Genomic DNA, 26479 nt, shown 5'->3' on the forward strand with positions numbered 1-26479 from the left:
GGTGCTGGAATAATTGCTTTGCTCTTGATGGAGATTACGATGATAAACAAAGTTAATTTTGAACCAAAGAATCGTGTTCTCTTTGACAGGCCCGATTTTATATACAATTTCTGTTATTAACACTGAAAAGTATGTCAAACTTTTCCTACGTACAATGGGAGAAAAATTTACATCAAAATTTCGTTTAGGATAATTTTCTTTACTCTCATTCATCATAAAAAAATATGAAACTTCCTTTTTCAATCGGGATTTTTTCTTCTGGATGTATTCAGGCACTTCATTGAGTGTAATAAAGATAGAGATAATTTACTCTGGATTAAATTACATGTTTTCCGCATTAAATAATAACAATTCGTTCAAAACTCAAAAAAATCGCCTTGATATAAATTTTTCAATATTTGATATAAAAATTTGTAGTCGGTGTGTGTGTGTTTTGCTCTGCCACCACTCCGATTTAACTAGATGGAATACGGAAAATCAAGGTCGCACGATCTGGCATCGCTGAGTAGAACATTGAATCATTAGTCCGTATTGGGCCAAAAACTGCTCATAACTATTGAAAATTAGAGCAAAATCAATCATTTCTACCGCATGAGAATAGCGCTTAAAGAACTGCATTCTACTGTAGCAGACCGTAGGTTCTTAATTTTGATTTTAGTGAACTGAAAGTATAAAAGAAAACTTCCGTAGCAAGTATCAGTTCGTTCCATTTGTTTATTATGTGTGGAAGAGACACCAGAGAAAAGCTAATGGACTGGCCGAGCATTTTTGTTAAGATTATCGCCAGTTTGCGCTAGAGATGTATAATTTTAAATTTTTAATCGATCGCTTATAGAATTAGATCCATCCTCTTGAAAATATCAACTCACTAAACGTGATTCCGGGGTTTTTTATTTGAGTGAAATATTCGACCCGTTTGAAGATTAGCATTATGCTTTCAAAAAGTATTCGCTTCATACGGTAAATACAAAAAAAAAAAGGTTTTGTCTTGCACTTTTCAAAGTTTATATTGAAGTCGGTCAACAGGTCGACCAAGAACCATCCGTCAGCTCAAAAATAAACACAACCGAACGAAGCTACCCTTTACAAAGCAATAAACCAAGTAAAGTAAAGTATATAGAAAAACAGCCAAAAACTTTTGCACGGTTTTGTTCGAATTCTACTGACATATTTTTTTTTTTTGTGATACACTTTTCAGTTACGCCGGACCGACAACCGGAGGAAACATGCTGCGATGACAATGTGTATCTTTGGAAGAATGCCCTGTAAATCGCCCGAAAAAAAAATTGCCCACACATGAATCATACATACTCTCTCCCTCTCTCTCGCTTTCACACTGTCTGGCAGTTCGGCTTCCGGCACAGTAATTTCCATGTTTTGCGACGTAGATTAAAGCCCCCCAGTCCTTCCCTTTACCGCGTTCCGTGTTTATCCTTGACAGTATTCCGCGGGAGAGCACTCTGCACCCGAATTCATTGTACCGATATACATTTATCAAAAAGAATGATAAAAAGGATTCGTACAGAAATAATTTTTCATTCGCTCGATCTGTTTTTTTTGTACATCGTGTTATTTTTCTGTGTTTGGTTTAAGGAAGAAACTGTCTATTTTTTTCTCTGCTTCAACCATACAGAAATCAAATTCTGTCCCTTCTTGCTGTTTGTTGTTTTATGCTTCACCGAATCTACTTCCGTTTCCGATCGGTAGAGTTGTACACATACAGCCCGAATGGTTTTAATTTCTTCGCAAAGGAGTGATGGTTCGCAGGATTTTATGCATGGTTTTTCTCGATCGCTCACCCTGTTTCTCTCGATTTCTCACCGTCCCTATTTCACTATCTACACTTCGAGCCACACTCCATTGCCAGCCTCGGAAACCGTTTCATAAATATTTCCCGAATCGGAAACTTGTGCACCGGACTACTCACTGTTGATTCAGTATTTTTTTTTTTTTGCTCACTTCGTTCGAGATTCGTTCTTCACTTACTACGGTACGTTTTTTTTCCTTCTCTCCATTAGGTGTATAATTTCGATTGGAGGAAAAAGTTTTCCCCCCGGGTGACCAACAGCAGCTGCTACTGTATAGTTGTAGGTGTTTCGAAACGATCCGGATCAGGAAGCGAATCGGCTTTTATTGATTCACCATCATTTGAAGTACAAAATAAACAATTTTGATTCAGTGCGATTTTGACTTTAATCTGCCGTGATTGGCCTAGTATTTTAATGGAATGGCTTTTTTGCGAGAAAAACCTTTTTTTTTAAATGGGCACTTTTCATTCTTTTGAAACGAAACCTTTGCTTTAAAGTCTTGATTTTAGAAATACTGCACTATACATAATGAGTAGCTAGTACCAAATAATGATAATCGAATAATCAATAGAAATAGGGTTTAGCTACTTTTGTTGGACTAACTCGTCGGCCAATAAGTTCCCAGTCTGACAGACAGACAGACATAACAGATCGGCTGAAAAGTTCGTATCGTTTCTATGAGAGGGCGCCACTGGAATTAAATCCATACCATTTTCAGTTAGTACCAACCTTCAAAAGATACGTGTATAAATTTGACAGCTGTCTGATTATTAGTTTGTGAGATATTGCATTTTGAGTGAAGCTACTTTTGTTATTGTAAAAAAAATGGAAAAAAGGAATTTCGTGTGTTGCTGAAACACTACTTTTTGATGAAAAAAAGTGCCGCCGATACCAAACAATGGCTTGATGAGTGTTATCTAGACTCTGCACCGGGCGAAGCAACAATTCGTAAGTGGTTTGCACTGTTTCGTACTGGTCATATGAGCACCGAAGATGATGAACGCAGTGGACGTCCAAAAGAGGCTGTTACCGATGAAAACGTGAAAAAAATCCACAAAATGATTTTCAATGACCGTAAAGTGAAGTTGATCGAGATAGCTGACACCCTAAAGATATCAAAGGAACGTGTTGGACATATTATTCACGAATATTTGGATATGAGAAAGCTTTGTGCAAAATGGGTGCCGCGTGAGCTCACAATCGATCAAAAACAACAACGAATTGATAATTCTGAGCAGTGTTTGGAGCTGTTATATCGAAATAAAACCGATTTTTTTCGTCGATATATAACAATGGACGAAACATGGCTCCATCACTTCACTCCGGAGTCCAATCGACAGTCAGCTGAGTGGACTGCACGCGTTGAACCGAACCCAAAGCGTGGAAAGACTCAACAATCGGCCGGTAAGGTTATGGCGTCTGTATTTTCATCGACTACCTTGAAAAGGGAAAAACCATCAACAGTGACTATTATATAGCGTTATTAGAGCGTTTGAAGGACGAGATTTTAAAAAAAAACGGCCTCATTTGAAGAAGAAAAAAGTTTTGTTTCATCAAAACAATGCACCGTGTCACAAGTCGATGAAAACCATGCTGAAATTGAACAAATTGGGCTTCGAATTGCTCTCTCATCCACCGTATTCTCCAGATTTGGCCCCCAGTGACTTTTTCCTGTTCTCAGACCTCAAGAGAATGCTCGCTGGTAAAAAATGTAGAAGCAATGAAGAGGTAATCGCTGAAACTGAGGCCTATTTTGAGGCAAATGACAAATCGTACTACAAAAATGGTATCGAAAAGTTGGAAGATCGCTATAATCGCTGTATCGCCTCTGATGGAAATTATGTTGAATAATAAAAACGAATTTTGGCAAAAAAATGTGTGTTTCTATTAAACGATACGAACTTTTCGGCCGAACTGTTACGGTATTCCACTAGCGTTCAATAGAAACAGTTAATACTTGCCGAAAAGAACCAATCAAAATTGATATAGTAGAAACATCCTTCAGATATGCTCTGCCAAAATTTCGTGTTGATCCAAAAAGTTTGTTTCATTATTATGGACAATCGAAAAGTGAAGTGACAGGCGATAGCTGACATTGTGAATATATTAAAATCAATAAATTCCAAATTTTGCATAAACACTTGAATATGGAAAAATTGTTAGCAAAATGGGTGTCGCGAGCGCATCAAAAACAATTTACTGTATCGATGGCTAAGTTTCATGAGTTACTTCCAGTTACAGATATAGAAAGGAACTTACTGGCAGGAGATTTGTTTTGAATGATGAAGTCACGCCTGACACTAAAACGTTTTTTTTTGTGGCCTAGAAAAAAATCGTTCTACAAAAGTGCTGCAGAAATGTTGGAATGCCGGAATGTAACATTGATGAATAAAATCAAAATTTGGAAAAGGGTTTTGCCTTTCTTATATAGAAAGGCTATACAATCACTGTGAAAACCGAGCCCGGAGTGAATTTTATAGGTGACATAATTCTACAAACGATACAATTCATAACTACTTAATTTCTCAAATGACGCAACAATAGATTCGTACAGAATTTTACTGGCTCCGAGTGTAATTTGCACTCGGCTACCAAGTCCTACTGTTTGGATTTATACACAGATAAAAATATTTTGTGAATTTACCTCTATTTTCATGCACATATTTGCAGGTAATTAAACATAAAATTACTTTACAATTCTGTACGTTTCAATACAATTTAATCGCAAAATAAGCGTTAATTGAAAGATACAGTTATATTTATTGAAAATTCAATGCAATCCTATTTAGTTTTACATCGATGAAGGTTTTCAATCAAAATTTCTATTCAACCCATGTCTATTCCATGTTACTATTGATTTACATCTCGTGTAAATTTCACTATTTCTTTCTGTGTATGTATCATTTATCCATAAAGCTGATATGAGCTTCTGTGGCTCAGTCGACTAACTGGCGTGCTTTGTGATCTAATGTTTTTCGGTTCAACTCGCGCTATTGCTGTTGATATTTTGATTTCTATTTCATTTGATTTAAAGCCATGTAATTTTCAAATCACACAATTTCACATGTTTTTGTATATAAATTTGTGTGAAATATGACGCTCCAATTATGTGCATCTGATAAAATGTAAAATCACAAGAATTTTCCGAACTGTGTACCATTCGACTCAGCTCGACGAACTGAGCAAATGTCTGTGTGTATGTATGTATGTGCCAAATAATGTCATCCGATTATCTCAGAGACTGCTGAAGCGATTTTCACAAACTTGGATTCAAATCATAGGTCTTACGGTCCCATAGATTGCTGTTGAATTTTATCCCGATCCGACATCCGGTTCCGGAATTACAAGTCAATATGTGCAAATCTATAAGAAAATGCGCATTCAGTTTCCTCGGAAATTTCCTAATCGATTTTTACAAACTAAGATGCAAATGAAAGGATTTGAAATTGTTTAAAAAGTCTCCGAAAAGTTGATCCAGATCCGACTTCCGGTTCCGGTATTATAGTGCGATTAGTAAAAATCTTCAATTTCAATTCAATGTCGTGAGTATTTTTTCACAAGCGATGGCGATACAAGGTGCACATTTTTATAAAATTTTCTGGTAAATTCATCTAGTTAGCAGATCTTGTTAGTTGGTGGATCCACTTCCGAACGCACCGGTTATAGTAATAAAAACCCCAAAAAAGAAACTCACTTCGATTTCTCAGCAACGGTCGAACCTATTTTCACAAATCATGAACCAAATTAAAGCTCTCAGTGTCTTTAAAGACACTGTGCAATTTTATCTAGATCCTACTTCCGGTTCCGAAATTATGGGACAAAGAGTATCAAATTTTTCAAACTGTCATACAAAATGATGCAAAATCGGTTAGCATCGGTACTTGCTGGTACGAAAGAAGAAAAAACGCACCCTCACCTAGCATGCTTTGTTCAGTTTTGTATAGCGTGCACATTTAAATGTATATTAATTTGACATAACTGTTAACAAATTAAAAAGGTGATGGTAGTCTACACCAAAGAATTTTTTTGATTTTTTTCAAGTTTAAAAAAGAAAATCTTGACAGAATCTTCTAGTTATAAAAAAAAAACGTGATTAATCCACCTAGCAGTGAGATGATACCTTTTTTTTATCAATACGCATGTTTTTTTGCATGGATATTCTTAGGTGTTTTAGTTCTCATGACATTATTTTAATTATCGTCGTTTTAAACGGCAAATTGAGATTTTAATCACTCATTACCCTGTAATGCCGAAACTGCAAAACATATCGAATTTTAATCTTAGCGTGCGACAATCGATTGAACATTCCATGAGATGTCGAAGTAAGTTCCACTTTAGAGTTTTTCGTCATTATTCATGGTACTTCCAGAGCCGGTATTCAGGAATTAGCATAGCCCAAAATGATTCGAATGGCCATAAATTATTACGCCAAACAATTTACATGAAATTTATAAACTCATCATCTGTAATTCCAGAATCGGATAAAATTCACCAATTTTGTATGGGACCTTAAGTCCTGTAATATTTGTTTTTGAAGTTCGATTTGGTCTTTTTTGAGAAAATGATTGAGCTTTGAGAATCGATTCGATACTGGAACCGGAATTCTAAAATCGGTGTAGCCGAAATCAGTTAAATTCACCTGAGCAGTGTGTAGACATCTTTGAGAAATTGTAGTGCGAATTAAAATTTGGCGGTACGTTCCGAATTCAAAAACGAATACCGCTCAAACTGAAATAAATTTATTTGGTAATCGACTATCCAAATCTGCAAACCCGATAAACCTGATTAATTTATGTGAAATGGACATTTTTATACTAATCACCCTGCTTTTTCTAAACCAGAAGTCGGATCTGACTAAAAAGTAAGAGGTTTTATAGGATTTTAAGACCTCTCATTTGAATCATAGATGATTCTTAGATTTCATTTGAATTTTAGATCGGTTCAGCCATCTACGAGAAAAATTAATTGCATTATTTTAATTTCGTTTCACATATCACCCTGTGGTACCGCAATCAGAAGTCGGATCCAAACGTAATTCAGGAACCTTGTTTGGGAGTATACGACTTTTCATATGAATCTGAGTTTGTAGAAAACGGTTTAACCATCTCCGAGAAAATTGAGTGAAATTATTTGTCACACACGCATTTGCTGATCTCGACGAACTGAGTCGTATGGTATATGGAAGTCATGTTCTTCCAGCATTTATTGCTGTAAATAGTTTAAATCAATATAATTATGGAATTACTTCCAACTCGATAATGCTGGTATCATCTGGTTTACATATGCCATATTCGAAAGATTATGTTGCCAAAAATGAACCGTGCTAAAATTGGTCCGAGGCAAATTGTCATAAAAAAGGATGCTGTACACAGTCGTTTTGGTACTTAGAAACAATTATATGTAACAGTATAAAAAATCGTGTTTCATGTTGCTCCCAAGCATTGCTTTTTCATACAGCGCTCAAAATTCCTTCTACTGGAATAAGGCTTACACAAAAATATCGATATCTCCGTTAAAAATGGACGGATTTTAACAATCTATGGCTTGTTGGATAGGTATTACCGAGCGAAATCTAAGTCTGGAAACATATTCTGTTTTCAAGGTCAAATGTGACAGATACTGTCAAAAAACTGAAAATTTTGACATAAAACTTCGTATAACTCAAAAAGTAAACATCCGATCTCAAAACCATTCAATAGCGTTCTGGGTGACGGGGAGACCTTTCATTTGCAACTAGTTTGATCAAAATCGGTCCAGCCATCTCTGAGATCTCGACCTCTTAGTTGACAACACACATACAGACACACACACATACACACACACACACACACACACAGACATTTGCTCAGTTCGTCGAGCTGAATCGATTGGTATATGTCATTCGGCCCTCCGGGCCTCGGAAAAATTTTCGAAAGTTTGAGCGAATTCTATACCTATTTTTTATATATATAAAAAAAGGTAAAAAGGTAAAACATAAGTAATATGAGGAAGGCATCATTACACCTTTAGGTGGATTAAAAAAGTTTTTTTTTACTTGGTCGGACCGGGGACTTTATGACTGAATTGCTAGTTAGTTTCATAACCAATGTCTCATAATAGAAATATCATTTGAAGTCTTATCAGAGATAGTAAATATCCTTGCTTCCATATGAATTTGGTTTGAAGTTTCGAATGAGATACCTGACGAACACCTGCAAATGTCGCCACCAATGTCACTGTTTTGAGTGGTGCAGTTCTATCACGTAAGTTTTTTTTTTTCTATTTTGTAGGTTAATATCGCAAGTTATCTTCTTTTTTATTCCGGTTGAATTCGCATATTATTCAGGAGAAATTGGAACAAAATGCGAGTTTTACGCTTGTGGGAATTGTTTGGAAAATATTCCAATCGTTGAAGTTGAAAATATACAGCAAATATACAAGAGAGCATTGCATTAATAATAATAACAATAATAAAAAAAAAAAAATAATAATAATAATAATAATAATAATAATAATAATAATAATAATAATAATAATAATAATAATAATAATAATAATAATAATAATAATAATAATAATAATAATAATAATAATAATAATATTTGTTTATTTGTTTAGAGCCGGGAAAAGCCCGCTGGAGCTGAGGTTCTTTAAACCTCTTTCTCCAACAGGCATAAAACCTTCTCGTCATTTGCATCTACAGATTACAAATATCCAAAAGATACATTTTTTGGCCTTAAAAGACAACTATCGCTAATCTTTATATCAACATAACAAATTTAAAAAAATGAATAAATAAATAAAGTAACATGAAAACTCCAACTGTGCCTGTCTCTGAGATCGTAGATAGAATTAAAGCTAACTAGAGAGTATTTCGGAAACGTTTTTTTGCACTCGTACGCGACAAGTGGAAATCGAAAACATCAGAACAGCGATTGAAAAGGCGACACATGCTGAGGAAAGGTTCGTTATATGCATAATTTGTTCTAGCACGAGGTAACCTCAGAAATGGCTGGTATCGAAGACTGCGTTGATGGATGTCGAATTTCAATTTGTGTAACAGATCTGGACAATCAATTCGTGACAATATTAAATCAGAAACAAAGACTGCTTTCGAGACATCACGGCGAACGGATAGCAGGTCAAGATCAATTAGCTTACAACGGTCCTGATAGCTGGGAAGGTTATGAGGGTCGTTCCAAGGAAGACGACGAAGTGCAAAGCGAACGAAGATGCGTTGGATAGATTCAATACGCTGGATGCCGTTTTGATAGTACGGTGCCCAAACAACGGCAGCGTACTCGAGAGTAGATCGGACCAAAGTGCAATACAGCGCTTTTAAACAGTATATATCAGTGAAGTGCTGAGTTACGCGGAATACGAATCCAAGCATTTTAGATGCTTTTGAGATAATGTATTCCATGTGTTCCTTGAAACTTAGTTTACAATCCAAGAGAACGCCTAGGTCTTTGACTACGGATTCCCGCTTGATAACTGTTTGAGCGATAGTATAGTTGGATATAATTGTTAAGCGTTTACGAGAGAATGAGAAAACGACGCATTTGGTTGCGTTCAATACCATCCTATTTACGTCACACCACATAGTAAAAGTATCCAACTCTTTCTGCAAGAATACACTGTCTTCAGAATCTCTGATGAGCTGAAACAGTTTAAAATCGTCGGCGAATGATAGTTTTAGGCGCTTCAGCAATAAGTTTAGATCGTTCAAATAAAGTAGAAATATGAAGGGTCCGAGATGACTGCCTTGAGGTACACCGGAGCATAATAATAATGATAATAATAGTAATAATAATAATAATAATAATAATAATAATAATAATAATAATAATAATAATAATAATAATAATAATAATAATAATAATAATAATAATAATAATAATAATAATAATAATAATAATAATAATAATAATAATAATAATAATAATAATAATAATAATAATAATAATAATAATAATAATAATAATAATAATAATAATAATAATAATAATAATAATAATAATAATAATAATAATAATAATAATAATAATAATAATAATAATAATAATAATAATAATAATAATAATAATAATAATAATAATAATAATAATAATAATAATAATAATAATAATAATAATAATAATAATAATAATAATAATAATAATAATAATAATAATAATAATAATAATAATAATAATAATAAAAATAATAATAATAATAATAATAACAATAATCAGTCGGCGTTGAACAGTCGTTCGCACCGCACACGAATAGCTCTTGGCTCCTGGTAAAAAATAATAATAACAACAATAATAATAATAACACTTTTTCGGCAGAAACAAGAATTACTTCGCAATGGATGACAAAAGGTATACCAACTTGGACTTTAAAGATAAAACGAGCCCCTAAGCTTTCACTGAGCACAATTGGTAAAAAAGTACAGTCTGGCAGGCAAATTGCACTTGCGGTAAAATTTCAAAACGGTGCATTGTAAATGAACTAATCAATGTTCGAAAAAATACAACACAATTGTATCCAAGCACGTAAATTCCCCAAATTGACCTGAAAAGTCTCCCAACTGAACGATTATCGACTGCGGTCAAGCGATATCTTCATCTTCTACTAACTACACTAAGAAAAAATGAACATTCGTATTTAAGGGTTAGATACGAACAAGGTCAGCGTAACTGAAAACAAACGCATAAGTTTGTTATCTAATCTTTAAATACGCAATGTTAATTTATTTCCATTATTTCTTGTTTCGACATAACTTTTCACAAACGCACAGTGGTTCAAAGGTGCAATTTCACGCTCTTAATTGATAACTCATAGAAACGTGGTTTTTGAGGTACAGTATCTTCAGCAAAGTTGCTCAGAATGATAGACGCCATCTTATGACAACTTTTATTTGTGTGAATAATACCCCTGAAATTGAGATAAAAATTTTATTTTGGCTCAGGGCCAACATAGGGGCTAAGTTACTTCGACAAAGTTGTGCAAAAAGCTATTTTAAACAAGTTTGAAAAAGGTACTATTCCCGTAACTTGAGTGCAATTCATGATATAATGTGTTTTCTGAAAAGGGTGTCCTAAAACCAGTTTTTGTACGAAAACACATATATTTTCAATTTATATGAGTTTTTCATGTTATACAAAGTTTTTTATCATTAAAAACTACACAACTTTCTCAAACATACTATGCTGCTATCATTTCAGTTTAATGAAATAGAACCATTTTTCATGAATTTTTTTATTGAATTCCAACTTGTCTATCATCAAAAGGCGCAGAAAGGTGCAGATGAGACTACTTACATATTAAACTACTTGAAAAGAGCTTTCGTGCCGTGGTTGAATTACTTGTCTGCGATCGTCTGCAGGCGAGATATGTTCTTTGCAAATATCTTTTTCCTTGGCATTTGCAATGACAAGTTTCACTTCATGTCAGATCAGATTTTAGTATATATGGTACTTGCCACAAAATATGATTTTTATGTACATCGAAGTATATAAAGTGAATAGTTTAGTAACTGTTTTGTCACGACTTTTAAAAAAAGCAATCATCAAATCGAATTAAGTTATGTCATCTTCTGGTAGAGAAAAGTAAGATCAAAACTCATTTTTAGTTATTTGTATTTATTTTATGATAGCTGACAATGTTCTTAAGCAGCTAAAAGACTCTTAGCATCGTGACAAATTCTTCTGGAACTGTTTCGGTCATTCACGAATATTTGTCAACAGAATCTGAATTGATCGTTTGTATAGTACTCCCGATATCTGTATAGAAGAACCTTCTTAATAATTATAAACAGTACAATATAGCAAGCGTTTATTGATCTCCACTCCAGTTGATGAATAGAGATATTTATCCACAAGGTTTTCCACTAAAAAACTTATAGCCAGTGAGCCATTGTTCGGACCTCTCTTTAAAAACTTTATCTACAAACGTCGGATCGTTCGGAGGTCTTTGGAGGATTTCCTTCCTCTTTAAATTTTCAACGAAAATACGCTTGTTCTTAGATTCTATAGGGTAACTTTCAGACAATTTTTTTTGGTTGAAAATCAGTTTCCCCGTAATAAATCTCATACAAAATTCGAACTGCGAGCGCGAAAATATAGTTCTTCCGATCGAGCCTCAGTTTTACAGAGTTTTTCTATAGAAAAACTTACCAACAATGACATAACGTAATTCGACATGATGATTGCCTTTTTATAAAGTCGTGGCTTCTTATCTTCAAAAACGTTTGACAAGTACTTTCAAATAACGTCTGTAATGATAAATTTGTAGACTTCGATGTCCATAAAAATCATTTATTGTCAGAGTTACCATGGTAACGAATATATACAGAAATCTGATCTTATATACAACGAATCTTTTCATTGCAAATGTCAAGGACAAGGATATTTGAAAAGAACATATCTTGCCTGCAGACGATCGCAGACGAGTAATTCAACCACGGTATGAAAGCTGTTTTCAAGTAGTTTAATATGTAAGTAGTCTCATCTGCACCTTTCTGCGCCTTTCGATGATAGACAAGTTGGAATTTTGTTTAAAAAAATCATAAAAAATGGCTCTATTTCATTAAACTGAAATGATAGCAGTATAGTATGTTTGAGAAAGTTGTGTAGTTTTTAATGATAAAAAACTTTGTATAACATGAAAAACTCATTTAAATTGAAAATATATGTGTTTACGCACAAATACTGATTTTAGGACACCTTTTTCAGAAAACACATTATATCATGAATTACACTCAAGTTACGGGAATAGTACCTTCTTCGAACTTGTTTAAAATAACTTTTTGCACAACTGTGTCGAAGTAACTTAGCCCCTATGTTGGCCCTTTAATCTCCCTTTTAGGGGTATTATCCACATAAATAAAATTTGCCAAAAGATGACGTCTATCATTTTGAGCAACTACCTGTACCTCAAAAACCACGGTTCTATGAATTATCAATTAAGAGCTTGAAATTGCACTTTTGAACCACTGTGAAACGGAGTAAATACGAAAGTGTTTCCGGTATGCTAGTACCTCGCTTAAAATTTGCTCGAGCTGCTCCAAATTTAGTATGTTTTCAATCAATGCTGGGAAGTTGATCAATTTGTGTCCAGTAATTTTAAAATGCATAAGGCCACCGTTTCGTTCTTCATCGAAACCATTCAGTCTGGTTGCGTGATAGGCTTTATGATATCATATCGAGGTGCATGATTTTCATGTTTACTTAATTTGTTTGTGTAGTATTTCATCACACGGTCAACGGTTTTTGGTGTATTTTCGAATTTACATCTCATTAGTCGAGGTTAAACACTGTTTCGTTAATTTCTCACTCTCTACTATCGATGAATGGCGCTATCATTGGAGTCAATAATCGTTAATATATATGAGCAATTCCATGTGGAAACGACTGGCTGTTGGCACGACCCCCTTCGATTTGCATAAAATTTTGCATGTGTGTTCGTTATAGCAAAGTATTTTTCACTGGTCTAGAGATATTTTTTACTCAAGACTTATTCACGAATTTTCAAACAATTATAAACAGAATCCTATAACTATATACAAATCCTATACAAATAATATGTCTAAAAAGAAGTTGTAGGTAATCAATTGAACTTTGAAGAAAAAATATACATTGAAAAAAAATCTTCCGATTTTTCATGAAACCAAAAATAAAATGTAATTTTCACAATTCTCAGTTGTTTTACCGTACGATTTTTTTTTAAATTTTATATCACAAAAACGTCGAATTACAAGGAAACTAATGAATGTTTTAGAAAGTTGGAGAGACGATAAATAAAAAAGTTTCTCTAAGAAAAACTTTTTAACAATTTTCAAAACACAATGTTTTTATAAGAATAAATGTATCTGAGCATAAAGTGAGAAAAAGTTCATGAGAAGCCAATTCCTAAATGCAGTCATTTTCGAGATATATGACGAACTAAATCGAAAAAATTGATATTTCATGAGAATACGCCTTCTTTTGAATTATTCTGGGTTCTCCATCGCCAAATTTATTAGTTTTGTAATCCTCATGAAATTTTAAATAAATTATTCTTTGACATCAAGATGATGCGAGTAGCTGTTTTGGAAATATTTTGAAAACAAATCGAAGAAAAATCGCTGTCTCTTAAAAATACACTTCGGTTCTGTTGAGGTGAAATGTAAGAAAATCCAACATGACGGCTTACAGTTTATCAAATTCCTTCGAAAACAAATATAATATGGTTATAATTGGAATGGATTTGATGAGTAGTTGAGTATTCAGTTTATTATTCAAATCCGATGACCCTTTCTTTAGATAAGGCATATGAGACCATCTAGCCAATCCGAAAGTATTTCCTCTCCTTCCCAGCCTGCATTATGACACTTAAATAAATACAAGAAGAACGATGGAGTTTAACACTTTTAACAGTAGATTTGTCCTCCTATTTTCAAGGAATATAAAGTGTCAAATTAATTGCCAATTAATTTTCAAGTGGATTTGCTTCAACTGAATAGAGCTAATAGTGTTTAATAAATTCAATTCCATTCGATGAACAAAACGATTGAACTTGCAAAAAAAAAAAACAAACATAAAGCGCACTATTTGGATCATAAAAGCATCAAGTACAACGTTCCAGTGTATGTATATGGAGGATGGTGCTATAGATGTGCGAATAGATTAAGAACCATTAAGAATCTGTCCGTAGAAAAGAAAGTGTGAAAGAATTTCTACCTTGGTGTCCTGATTCTACGCTTGTTACCCATACGTTTGAAGAAGGCTTATGCCCTTAGATGTGACTACCGGCCCCCGGACACACTACTCACATATAAATAACGGGTCACCAACGCAACCAGCTAGCTACATGTCAATATTGTCAGAAAGCTGCTCACATTAGTGAGCCGGGCTGGTAAGATAACCGAAAATAAAAATCATCACTGATCTAAGTTCACTAGGCCGGGTAGTGTAGGTAGCGGTTCTCAACCGGCTAGGAATAAAACTACGGTCCACCTGTCCGGATGCTATTAATCCACCAAACATCCGACGGTATTATTCCAACCAAGAATTGACCAAGATCAAGAAATCGAGTCATACATTTAGTTCTAAAAGTTTGGAATTGTGCCCATTCTAAGAATCCAGATTTCGAAGTTTTTCTAGAACTGAGTTCTAAACTAGAATTCCGACCCTTAGTAATAGAACTGAATTCAGTTTTAATATCCAGCCTCAAAATTCATGTTCCAGACTTGGAACTAACTTGTATGCATGTTCTAAATTCTGGAAATGAATTTTGAAACTGAAGTCAGGAATTAAGTTCTGGTTTAGTAGTCAGTTGTAAAATTCCGGTTCGGAACTCAGATCAAACATTTAGCTCCAGGTTTAAAATTCATATCCTGAAATTTCTCTTTGAATTCTGAAGTTTAAATCCGAAACCCTAACAAAAACTGTGGAACTAAGTTCAGTTCAAAAATCTAGTCAAGAAACCAGAACTAGGATTCAGTTCCAGAATCACAGTTTTAACGTGGATACGTCGCGTTTTCGAAATTCGCGCTGTGGAATAATTGGTAGACCCTAATCATGAACATCTCGAGTTGTAAATCTTTTTCGATTTCGTCAGAAATATGATTCAAATCTTAAAATAAAGTTTTTTTTTTTTGATACAAACATTTTGAGGCACATATCAGTCCCGTTGTTCAGGATACAGGATCTGAATGTCATGGAAACTGAATTAAGGATTGGATTCTGAAACAAATTTACGAATTCCGCTTCAGAATTCTGGAACGAAATACATGATATAAACCAGAATTTTGGAAGTGATTTCTAAGCCTGAATTTAATTCCAATCCTACATTCTGAAACTGAATTTCTACCTTCAGGTTCAGAAATCAGTTCTAGAAATTCTTGATTCGTAAAATACCTAGACTTTGGTTGATGAGCTACAGGACCCGTACCTCCTGGAATTTTTTTCTGTCTACCTAGAGTTTCATTGATTCAAGGCTTCAGTCTTTTTCTAGGCTATCTGAATCACTTAGTCAGCTTTTCTCAAGGCTATACAAAGAGTGATATTTGAGTGACTAAGTGATACAAAGAGTGATATCATAGTGACTAAGAAATTAATCAGCCTTTTTTAAGACTAGCTATTCAAAGATCTATTCTTCGAACTAATCAGTCTTTTTGAAGACTACTACAAAATCAGTCTTCAACAAGACTTTTCCAAACTAAGAGTCTAATCGAAGACTAATTTAGCCTAGTTAATTTAATTTAAAATTTTATTCATTTCAAAAATGCCTGCGTCCAACCGGAAAGACAACAAGCCTAGGGCTAAAAAAATTCAATACGAAATAAATCACAATCCGTTATTCAACATTTTCCTAATAACATTCACGATCTTATAGAATCTGAATGTAAAAATAAAAGACAACGGAAGGATTTCCCTTCCGCTGATCCTATGCCGTCTAACAATATTTACGAGATTCTCCCTGAATCCGATTGTAGCGACATAGAAAAAAATTCTTCAAAAATTCCCAAAATGGACGCTTGTCGTTCTGGGAAGAAACATCAATCTATGCCACCAGTGACGGTGATGATTTCCGACTTCAAAGCATTCCGTACTGAGCTTTCTACTTTTCTCCCGGAAGTAAAAGTCTCATTTCAAATCGGACGAAGAGGAGAATGTCGAGTCTTGGTTGATGGATTGGAAGATTGTGAACGTCTTATTCGATATTTGTCCGAGAAACTTCAAAAATTTTATTCATATGATATAAAATCAGACAGACCCTTCAAGGCTGTCATGAAAGGCTTCACAGATAAAAATATTTTGTGAATTTACATTTATTTTCATGCACATATTTGGAGCAGGTAATTGAATGGAATGTTACATTACCAAACTAAGCGGTTTGTAAATATACAGCCTTGTTCGATGAAAAAGTAAATGCATTTCAATGTAATTTTACAACAACCATGGTTTTAAATCAGATTTTCGTTTCAACTGATGTCTGTTTAATAGTACGATTGGTTTACATGTCGTGTAAGTTTCATCTTTTCTTTCTGTGTTATCAAATGATCAAAGTACCGATGAAATTAAAAATGAACTAAAAGAATTGCTTGGTTTTGCCCCTTCCCAAGTGATACTTATGAAAAAAAGAGCGAATGGTACTTCTAAACCACGCTCTGGAATTTCCCATGAGCTATAACTAAAACAGTTCAATCGAAGTGATGTAAACAATTCGAAAACTTTAGAAAAAGTACGTTTCATTTCTCACTTTAAAAGTCATTGGGAACATTATAAACGGCATAATCGTGTTGCAAACTTTACGCAATGTCGTCGTTGCCAAGGATTCGGCCATGGAACATGTTCAAATTGCGATGGAAATCATAAATACAATTATTTGAAATGTCCTGTCAGGGAAAAAAATTTAAAGGCTCGTTCGCTTAGACAACAAGTCAAATCAACGACCTTAAATTTACAGAACATACCTGAAAATCAAAAAAACCGTTACAAATGCCACGCCTAATTCTTCTAAGGCACTCATTTCTTAGAATTTAAAACAAAAAACAGGTACGCCTTCCAATTCGTCTTCTAACGAAAACAATTTATTGACAGATCGACATAACATTACATCTACTTCTAATGTCAGTTACGCTTTGGTAACAGGTAGACAAATACCTCTTAATTCTTCTAATGTAAATAATCAAAACACAGGACCGCGTTGAAGTTCATCTTCTAACGAAAACAATTTATTAATAGGTAGATCGGCCAAATCATCTTCTTCTAATGGCAGTTCTAATGGCAGTCTACCTACCAATATTCCTTCAATGCCAGTCGCTTCTTTAAATGAAGTCGATTTAGGCAATATAACTGAAAATAAAATGATCTACAAGAACTTTTTCAAATGATCATCAAAATGAATTCGACTTCATCACTTTTTGAAGCATTTCAAATCGGATGGCAATTTGCAAATAATATTATAATAAATTTAAAATTTAACAGTGATGTTAAATAATTATTTCAATATTTTAAACTGGAATTCTCGATCTTTAAAATCGAGTGAAGATGAATTTTATAATTTTCTCAAAGTTCAAAAAATTCATATTACCATTGTGACAGAAACTTTTCCAAAACCAAATGTCAAATTGAAAAGTAATCCACATTATGTGGTTCATCGATTTGACAGGTTTACTGGAATGGGTGGTGGAGTTGCCATTTTTGTCCAACGGCAAATTAACACATAGATCAATAAGTACCGAGACTAAAGCAGAGATGGCGCTCGTAGTAAACCACTAACCACGTCTTTATAGAGTACTATACTTTGCTTGAAACGGGTCAAAATTTTAAGTCGATCCGACCAGAAACAGCTGAGTTAAAAAAAACAGCTGAGTTTAAAAAATAGAAAAAAACCGAGTTTCTTGTTTTGATAAAACATTGTTTTTTAATGGGTAAAACACCGTGAAAGCGAAACAATGGATTGAAAAATGTTATCCGGACTCTTGTCCATCAAAAGCAACGATTTATCGGTGGTTCGCCGAGTTTAAACGTGGTCGTACCGACACAAATGACGCGGAACGCTCGGGTAGACCTGTGGAAGCCGTTACACCGGAAAATGTGAGTGAAATGACAAAAATTATAATGAAAGATCGTAGAGTGAAGCTCCGTGAGATTGCTGAGATGACACAGATATAATATGGAAGTGTATTTACTATCCTTCATGAAAAATTGGGCATGAAAAAGGTTTTTTCCAAGTGGGTGCCGCGATTGCTGCAATGCACCCTGCCACAAGTCGATGAAAACAATGGCGAAATTGAACGAATTGGGCTTTGATCTGCTTCCCCACCCCCCATACTCGCCAGATTTAGCCCCCAGTGACTACATGCTCTTTGCTGATCTTAAAAAAATGCTCCAGGGAAAAATATTTGGCTCAAATGAGGAGGTCATCGCTGAAACTGAAGCTTATTTTGAAGCGATCACCCTAAAAGGTTATGTTGGTGAATAAAAACCAATTTTGCAAAAAAAATATTGTTTCCATTGTTAGTCTCGGGACTTATTGATCCATGTGTTAAACATCGAATTTTACCTTCTTTCAATACTAAAGCTATTGAAAGGTTGGGAATCGAAGTTGAAACCATTCTTGGAATTTATTTCATCGCTGGAGCATATTCGCCATTCCAATGCACCGGCGAACAATTAAATTTCTTTAAAGGCGATTTGCAAAAACTCACAAGATATCGACCGAAATTTTTCGTAATAGGGTACTTAAATGCTAAGCATGTCCAGTGGAATTGTAGGCAAAATAACAGTAATGGTAAAATACTTCATAATCAACTCTCAGCTGGTTACTTCACAGTTCTTCATCCCAGTAATCCGACTTGTTTCTCTTCCGTGATAAACCCGCCTATAATTGATCTGGTTCTAACAGATCAAAGTCACATTTGTAGTGAACCGATTACACATGCTGACTTTGACTCAGATCATCTTCCTGTAACATTCAGACTTTCCAACGAAGCTTTAATTAATCCAATTAGTTCTATATTCAACTATCATAGAGCTAATTGGTTGGATTACAGATCTCATATAAAAAATCATGTGGATCATGAAACTATTTTAGAAACTATTGTGCGGACATCGACACAGCAATTGATAATTTGAATCATTACATTATCGAAGCTAGAAATCTTTCAGTTCCAAAAGCTCAAACTAAATTAAATTCTCATATCATCGATGACAATCTTCAACTGCTCATCCGGTTGAAGAATGTTCGTCGACGACAATATCAACGTTCTCGTGATCCTGCTATGAAAAACATAGTTAAGAATTTACAAAAAGAAATTAAACATAGATTTACTCTTTTGCGAAATGAAAATTTCGCTAAAGAAGTTGAACAAATTAAACCATATTCTAAATCTTTCTGGAAACATTCTAAGGTTCTTAAGAAACCTCAGAGACCAGTTCCTGCTCTTAAGGAAGGAAATCAAATACTTCTTACAAATGGCGAAAAAGCTCAAAAACTTGCTCAGCAGTTCGAGAGTTTCCACAATTTTAATTTGAACGTTGTGAGTCCTATTGAAAATGAGGTCTCACTGAAATATGATCATATTTCAACCCAAGTGTTATCACAAGATGACATTATTGAGATGAATTTTGATGAAATTAAATCAATTATTATTAAACTTAAAAACATGAAGGCTCCTGGTAATGACGGAATTTTTAATATTCTTATTAAAAATCTTCCCGATGTTGCCTTGAGACTCCTGGTTATAATTTTCAACAAGTGTTTTTCATTGGCTTACTTCCCAAAAAGATGGAAAAACGATAAAATAATTCCTATCCTCAAACCTGATAAAAACCCAGCAGAAACATCAAGTTATCGACCAATTAGCTTACTTTCTTCAATCAGTAAATTTTTGAAAAAATCATCCTATTGAGAATGATGTCTCATATAAATGAGAATTAAATTTTTTACCAGAGCAGTTTGGATTTCGTCATGAACATTCAACTACTCATCAACTTGTAAGAGTAACGAACATGATAAAAGTAAATAAAACTTCTGGGTTATCCACTGGAGTTTTCAGACCAGCCATGCTTTATGCAGTACCAATTTGGCCAAGTTGCTGTTCCACCAGGAAGAAAACGCTTCGAAGGATTCAGAATAAAATTCTGAAAATGATTTTGAAGCGTCCTCCCTGGTTTAGTACAAATAAGTTACACAGACTCACAAATATAGAACCATTAAAAAAATTCGAAAGGGAGCACTATTATTATCAGAAATAAGAGTAAATTGGCATCTTATGAACCGTGAAGGAACTTTCAAACCTTTCCGATCCGGTTTGGTGCTGGCACTGATGTTATGACACATTGTAATGACGGCGAAACTGATTTGTACAGGTGTAAATACACTCTCAGATCGCGAAAGGTTTGAATTGCACCAACTTTGACCCAGATGTCCATTTTATACAATAACACCTAGTATTTCCATACGAAATACATGTAATTCTTGTTACAGACAGCAATGTTGTCGATTGTAGAATACTTTGTACTTTTCCTTTCTTCTAAACTTAATTTCCTTCTTACTCTAACTTCATCGCTATCATCACGGAGCAACGATTATTAAAATACGAAATATATTTTTCAAAGGACTAGAAAACTGCTCATAGTCCTCAGTACATTGCAATGATTATGACAGAACAGGCACTGACAGAACAGAAATGAAATATGCTAATCAAATCTCACCTAATTGGTGGTATGTATGTGTGCATAGATTGCAATGTGTATTAACTCAATATTTCTGTTTCCCCTGTCCTTTGGTTCAGGCAGGGGAATGGAATCATGTCTTCTTTATCACCTCTGGTAGCCGCAAACAGCGTGAACAACATCGTCCGAAGTCTGCACACCTAGTAGTTTGATTGCATGATAAATGTAGCTCTCTCTTAAATTGCGTTGTACTTTCTAGGACATTTGTTACTTTCACTCAGTTCCTTACTAATGCTACACTCACTCATCAATCATCATTCATATCCCACTATGGGGATGCAAAAAATATACAAAAAAAAATCTACAAAGATAAAAAAAATCAGAGCAGATTGAAAAAGTTAGGATTTGTACACCAATCATTTCGATATCATTTCTAGATACTTAAAATAATAATCGTACGTACCGCTTCAAACATAAAAGACTATATAAGAAAGCAGGGACAAGACCGAAGCAGATACAATACGAAATTCATCGAAGTTTCATCAACACAGAGATTGAAAACACAGAAGCGCACTTTGTAGGATGTCGAAATACCGATACGACACAGACACACCACCCAATGATTGACTGGTTACCGGGTGAAGGGTTACGAGGGTTTCCTCCTTCGTTGCTGGTGTTCATTTGGGCACCATAGCCTAGTTCGTTCTAGTTGGAACCCTGCAATCCCCACCCTCGGCCAGAGTAGCCCATAAAGGGATAAAAAAAGAAATTCTTGATTCTGAAAATGAGTTCAATTTCATAATACACCCAAACCTCCGTTTACGTTAATCTTTTTTTACGTTATCTCTTTTTACGTAACTCTTTTTACGAACAAAACGTAAAGTAAGTTTTTTTTACAAACCCACTTCGTAAGAAGAGGTTTTTGCGTATAATCAAAAATATTTCCAGCTCATTTGTATTTTATGGAAACTATTACAATATGGGTGTTTTCGGAACGAGTTTGATAGATAAATGTAGGTAAATTATGTTTAAGGTGATTTTGAATTCCAAGATGGCGACTTCCGGTTTATTGATATTTGAATTTCTCGAATACCTCCACAATATGCATATTTTCGGAACAGCTTTCAAGAGTAGACGCATACATTTTTGAAGTAAGGCAGATCCAAGTTATAGCCAGATTTAGTAGAAAATACTAAATACATACCAATCAAATCAGCTTCAGATTATGAGAGATGGCTATGCCCGCTTGGAATTCGGAACCACCTCAAACATTGTTTTCCGACATCTACAGATCGAACCGGTTATTGTAAGGGGTTTTGAGGTATATTGTATAAGGTTTTCTAGGAATATCAATAAACCGGAAATCGTCATCTTGGAATTCAGAACCATCTCAAACATCGTTTTCTGACATCTACTCATCCAACCCGTTCCGAAAATACCCATATTCAGTTTCCTGTTGCTACTAGTTGAAGGCGACTGCTCACCACGACGTTCAAAATATTGAGTTCTACCCATTCTTAAACAGGGCGAATTTTGAAACGGTGCAATATAGTAAAGTAAGAGGTATTCACGTCACGTTTTTTGGATGACTGTTTGATACATCAGTCTTGCTGGTTTTAGGTCCAATCAATGAATTCGAAAATTCGAAACATATTTTCACTATACCATGTTCAACCAGGATTCTTTATAAGAGAACTATCGAATACACAGTAACAAAATATTTTCTGGCAGAAATAACGCCTGAAGCAATATCCAACACGTAACAGGAAAGGTAAATACTAAATGAAAGGTTCATCATGAAACGTAATTTTCCGTACACTTGTAAAATGTGTAATTGAAGTATTCAGTTTTCGAAGCATTAATTAATTTGCCGTACCTGTTGGAAACAATTTCTAGCGCACAAAAAAAAAAACTACAAGAGGATTGAATTTAAATGATTTAATATTCAATTAGTGACGCTCTGGCATATTACATTTCATTATAATTTTGACTCACATCAATTTCTAAAATTTTCTCCCGTGAGTTGTCTATAATCTAAACTTCTACGTTCACCACTAGTAGGTTTAGTGCCACCCGATTGCTGGTGTAACTTATCATGAAAGTAAGAACTAAACGAAAAAAAACACAGAATGTAATCATCACATGGTAGTTTCCTGTTCTACACCTGTTTCCTGTGATGCAACTCGGAACAAAGTATCCCAGTCAGCAATTTGGTAGCTCTAGTGATCTTTCCCGAAACTGGCAATGCTAGTCGTTTGTTCCCGAAGCTTTCACAGTGTTCCTAGCATACCGACATACATACACACGAGAGAAGAACACTATCATTTCATCTTGAGTTTCCGATGTAAGGAAAAAAAACGGAGTTGTTATACACGAGGGATATTCGTTCGTCCAATTATTTCCATTTGTATTTTTTGTTTTTGTTTTTTTTTTGCTTTCAGCTGTAACTTATTATTATTTCCTCCACTACTTTACCGGAACTGTATCATTGATGTCATCCGCGTTGGAGTGCAGGAGGTGGGCACTCTTACGTCCTGGTCCCGGTCCAAAAGTCGAGCCGGGTGCTGATTTATGGCAAGTTTTATCTGACAGCTGGCCAACGGTCACCCAGAACGGAAAAAAGGACGAGCAGCACCAGGCAGCAGCCAGCGGAGAGAATGCGATTACTTCGAAGCAAATGGGCGCCCTGGATGGCGGCGGGATGTTCGCCTGCAGAAGGAAAAAAAAAAAAAAAGAAACGGTGAACAGCAGTGGAAATTAGAGTAGCATCGGATGAGCTTCGGAGTTGGCAGTTTTCTCTGTCTCTCTCTCTCCAGTCGGCCGTGGCCTGTAATGGGCGGAAAGTTGTTCTTGTACCTGGTGTCGGATGAATCCGAACGGATATAGATGAAGACAAAATTACTAACGTTGCAACAAGAAACTTTTTCTTCGATCCGAACAGTACAACATAATGACCATGCAGAATGCGAAATGGGAAGCATAACTATTCGGAATTAAAGGGAAAGTTTTATGTTTATTTAGTGGTGTTAAACTTCGGGAGCGCGTGAGAATTTAGATCAACATCTTCCTAGCCTACATTTAAACCTACAGAGAAAAAAAAAGTGCTAATCGTAATTGGATAAATAAACAGCATACTTTAGTTGAATATTTGGTTGCATTATAAAATTTTCTCCAGAGGTTTTTCACGTCCAACGGAATTGCGACTCGATTAAACTTCACCAATTAGTCACCGTTTTTCGCCGTCCATTTTCAGGGCAAACGCAGTACATTCTTCGAAACGATAACCGAAACGCACCCCCGGAAGGTCCGTTTTGACATCCCGCGATCTGGCCACCACTGAAACAGAGCAAAAAGCAATAAAGATTGATTTCTGCACACCCGCATTCTGGCGCGAACCAACGGAATACCAACGAAGGTAGCGCATAAATCAACGGGTGATAACAATCCGTCCCCGATGCGAATAAGGACGACCAGAACCGCGGGGTCGGCTTACGTGAGCTTTGGGTCGGTCATTTCCGTGGAATCGAATCATCATCGCTGGGTTAACGATGGTTTGTCGGCTGAAACGTTGGCTTCATTCCAACCTTTGCGACTTGAGTTCAGATGAGCTGCGTGAGTGCAGTAGAAGAAAAAAAAACGAAACGTACAATGCATACCGGTCACTGTAATGGATTATTAGAGATAACGATTCTTACGCTGGTTCCTGCCAAGAAATATTTTCCCCATGGAACAATAAGTACCTCATGGCATGGTCGTTTAGATTCCCCTATGAGAAGTTCAGAACAACCGTTCGAATGGGATAACGATAACATTCAGTCCTCGTGTTGAATCCTTTGCTTTGTCAAACCGAAACATTAAAATCTTAGATCATCGTCTGTGGACGTGAGCTTTATTTTGTGCTTAGATCACATAACCGTTTTCGACTCATCATGTACAGTTTACGACTGCTTAGTGATTTAAGTTGAACCATAAAAGCTCAACATAAACTGTTATGCACAAACAAGTCGAAGACGACACGTAGTAAAAATATAATACGATAACTTTGAAAAGTAAACCTACTAATTTCAGATACATCATATTCTTTTTACCTCAAAACTGTGAGCAATGATTTATAGACTCCAAAAGTTACTGATTACCCAAAAACTCGCGATAGTAATTCAAGAGAACCATTTTCGCATACTGTTCTGTATACGTTCAATCTATAATTTTCGGAATTGTCTAATTGTATCTAGGTAAGGTTAATTTCCGACCTATCAACATTCATTTTATGCGAATCTTTTCGTTTCCTGTTGGTATTACAAGTAAATTTTGAGGAATTTTGGCCTATAAATGCGGCAGTCGTTTCGTAACCAACAGTATCTGTTGAGTCCATATTGAACCCGCATCTCAATGTTTTAGTGTGTTCAGAAATATTGTTTTCTGACAAATTTGGCGTCACCAAAAAGTCAATGTCGAAAAAGACTACTTTTTTGTTATCATTTTGTAAAATATAGGGCGTACGGAATAAAACTGCATCTCAAGAATACATTTGGCAAAATTCATCCATTCACAAACGATCACCTCCAGATTTTCAGCGAATCAGATCAAGGATACTGTTTAACTTTTGTATATTAATTTTATTCAATTTTAACAACAAGAACCTTTTTCTTAACACTCCTAATACCAAACCTAAAATAGTTACGCGGAGCACCAAGCCTTAAAAAAAGTTGGAACGGTAACTTTGAGCTATCATAGCTTTGTTGTTACTTGACCAATTTCGATAAATTTTTCACCCTCGAATTTTGTGAAGTTTGTAGATTGTTTTAAGTATATCATTATTGACGATCTTTCAGGAAAAACTAATGAAAATCTGATTTTTCCCGTTCCAAGTTTTTTTTCTAGCTCAAAATGTGCCCTATCTGCATTCATGCGACACCTGCATCGCGAATCGTATATTCAGAACTTCAACTTTACCGAGTCATAACTTTGTTGTTAGTCAACCGATCTTCAAAATTTGTTCACCATTGGATAGGTAATATTTCCAGAAACAAAATGCACTGAAAAAAAACGAAAAATAGGGTTGTCTACCAAAAGTAATAATGAAAACTGTAGATAGATGACCTAAGAAAAGGTGAGTCTTTTTACAATGATCGTAAATATCTCGAAATTCAAAGCGATGACCTATATATTATTACACATCATTCGATTGCTAGTGATACCAGCTACAATTTTCGCCCAACTACCATTCCTGCAAAATCAAAAGAAAACATTAAAAAATTGATAAATTTATAAATATATATGAATTTTTCATTTTTTTTTTCACAACTCAAAAACTAAAGCGATCACATGTACTTTGTTTTGATTCAGAATATTGGAATCATTACCAGAAACAATGTATTGATGACCAAAATTATATATCCGTTAAAAGAATCTCAAGAAATTTGGTACAAATACAAAGAATTTCTATTATTGGGAAAATTTTTCCAAACAAAATCAAATCAAAACTTTTTAATTTTATGACATATATTTTTTTATTATTTTAGTAGGAAATTTATTATG

At 34.8% G+C, this 26479-nt stretch overlaps 1 protein-coding gene across 1 annotated transcript in view; it reads right to left on the reverse strand.

Annotated features, from left to right (window-relative positions):
- Positions 1 to 22864: 22864 nt before the first annotated feature.
- Positions 22865 to 26479, reverse strand: part of LOC131428516 (T-lymphocyte activation antigen CD86-like) — a 243205-nt gene continuing 239590 nt past the window's right edge. The window contains exon 8 of the mRNA XM_058592509.1: positions 22865 to 23650. Coding sequence (XP_058448492.1) covers positions 23523 to 23650 — 128 coding nt within the window. The 3' untranslated portion in view covers positions 22865 to 23522. The remainder of the gene's footprint in view (positions 23651 to 26479) is intronic.

The sequence above is a fragment of the Malaya genurostris genome, chromosome 2 (assembly GCF_030247185.1).
Source record: "Malaya genurostris strain Urasoe2022 chromosome 2, Malgen_1.1, whole genome shotgun sequence".
NCBI classification, from domain to species: Eukaryota; Metazoa; Arthropoda; class Insecta; order Diptera; family Culicidae; genus Malaya; species Malaya genurostris.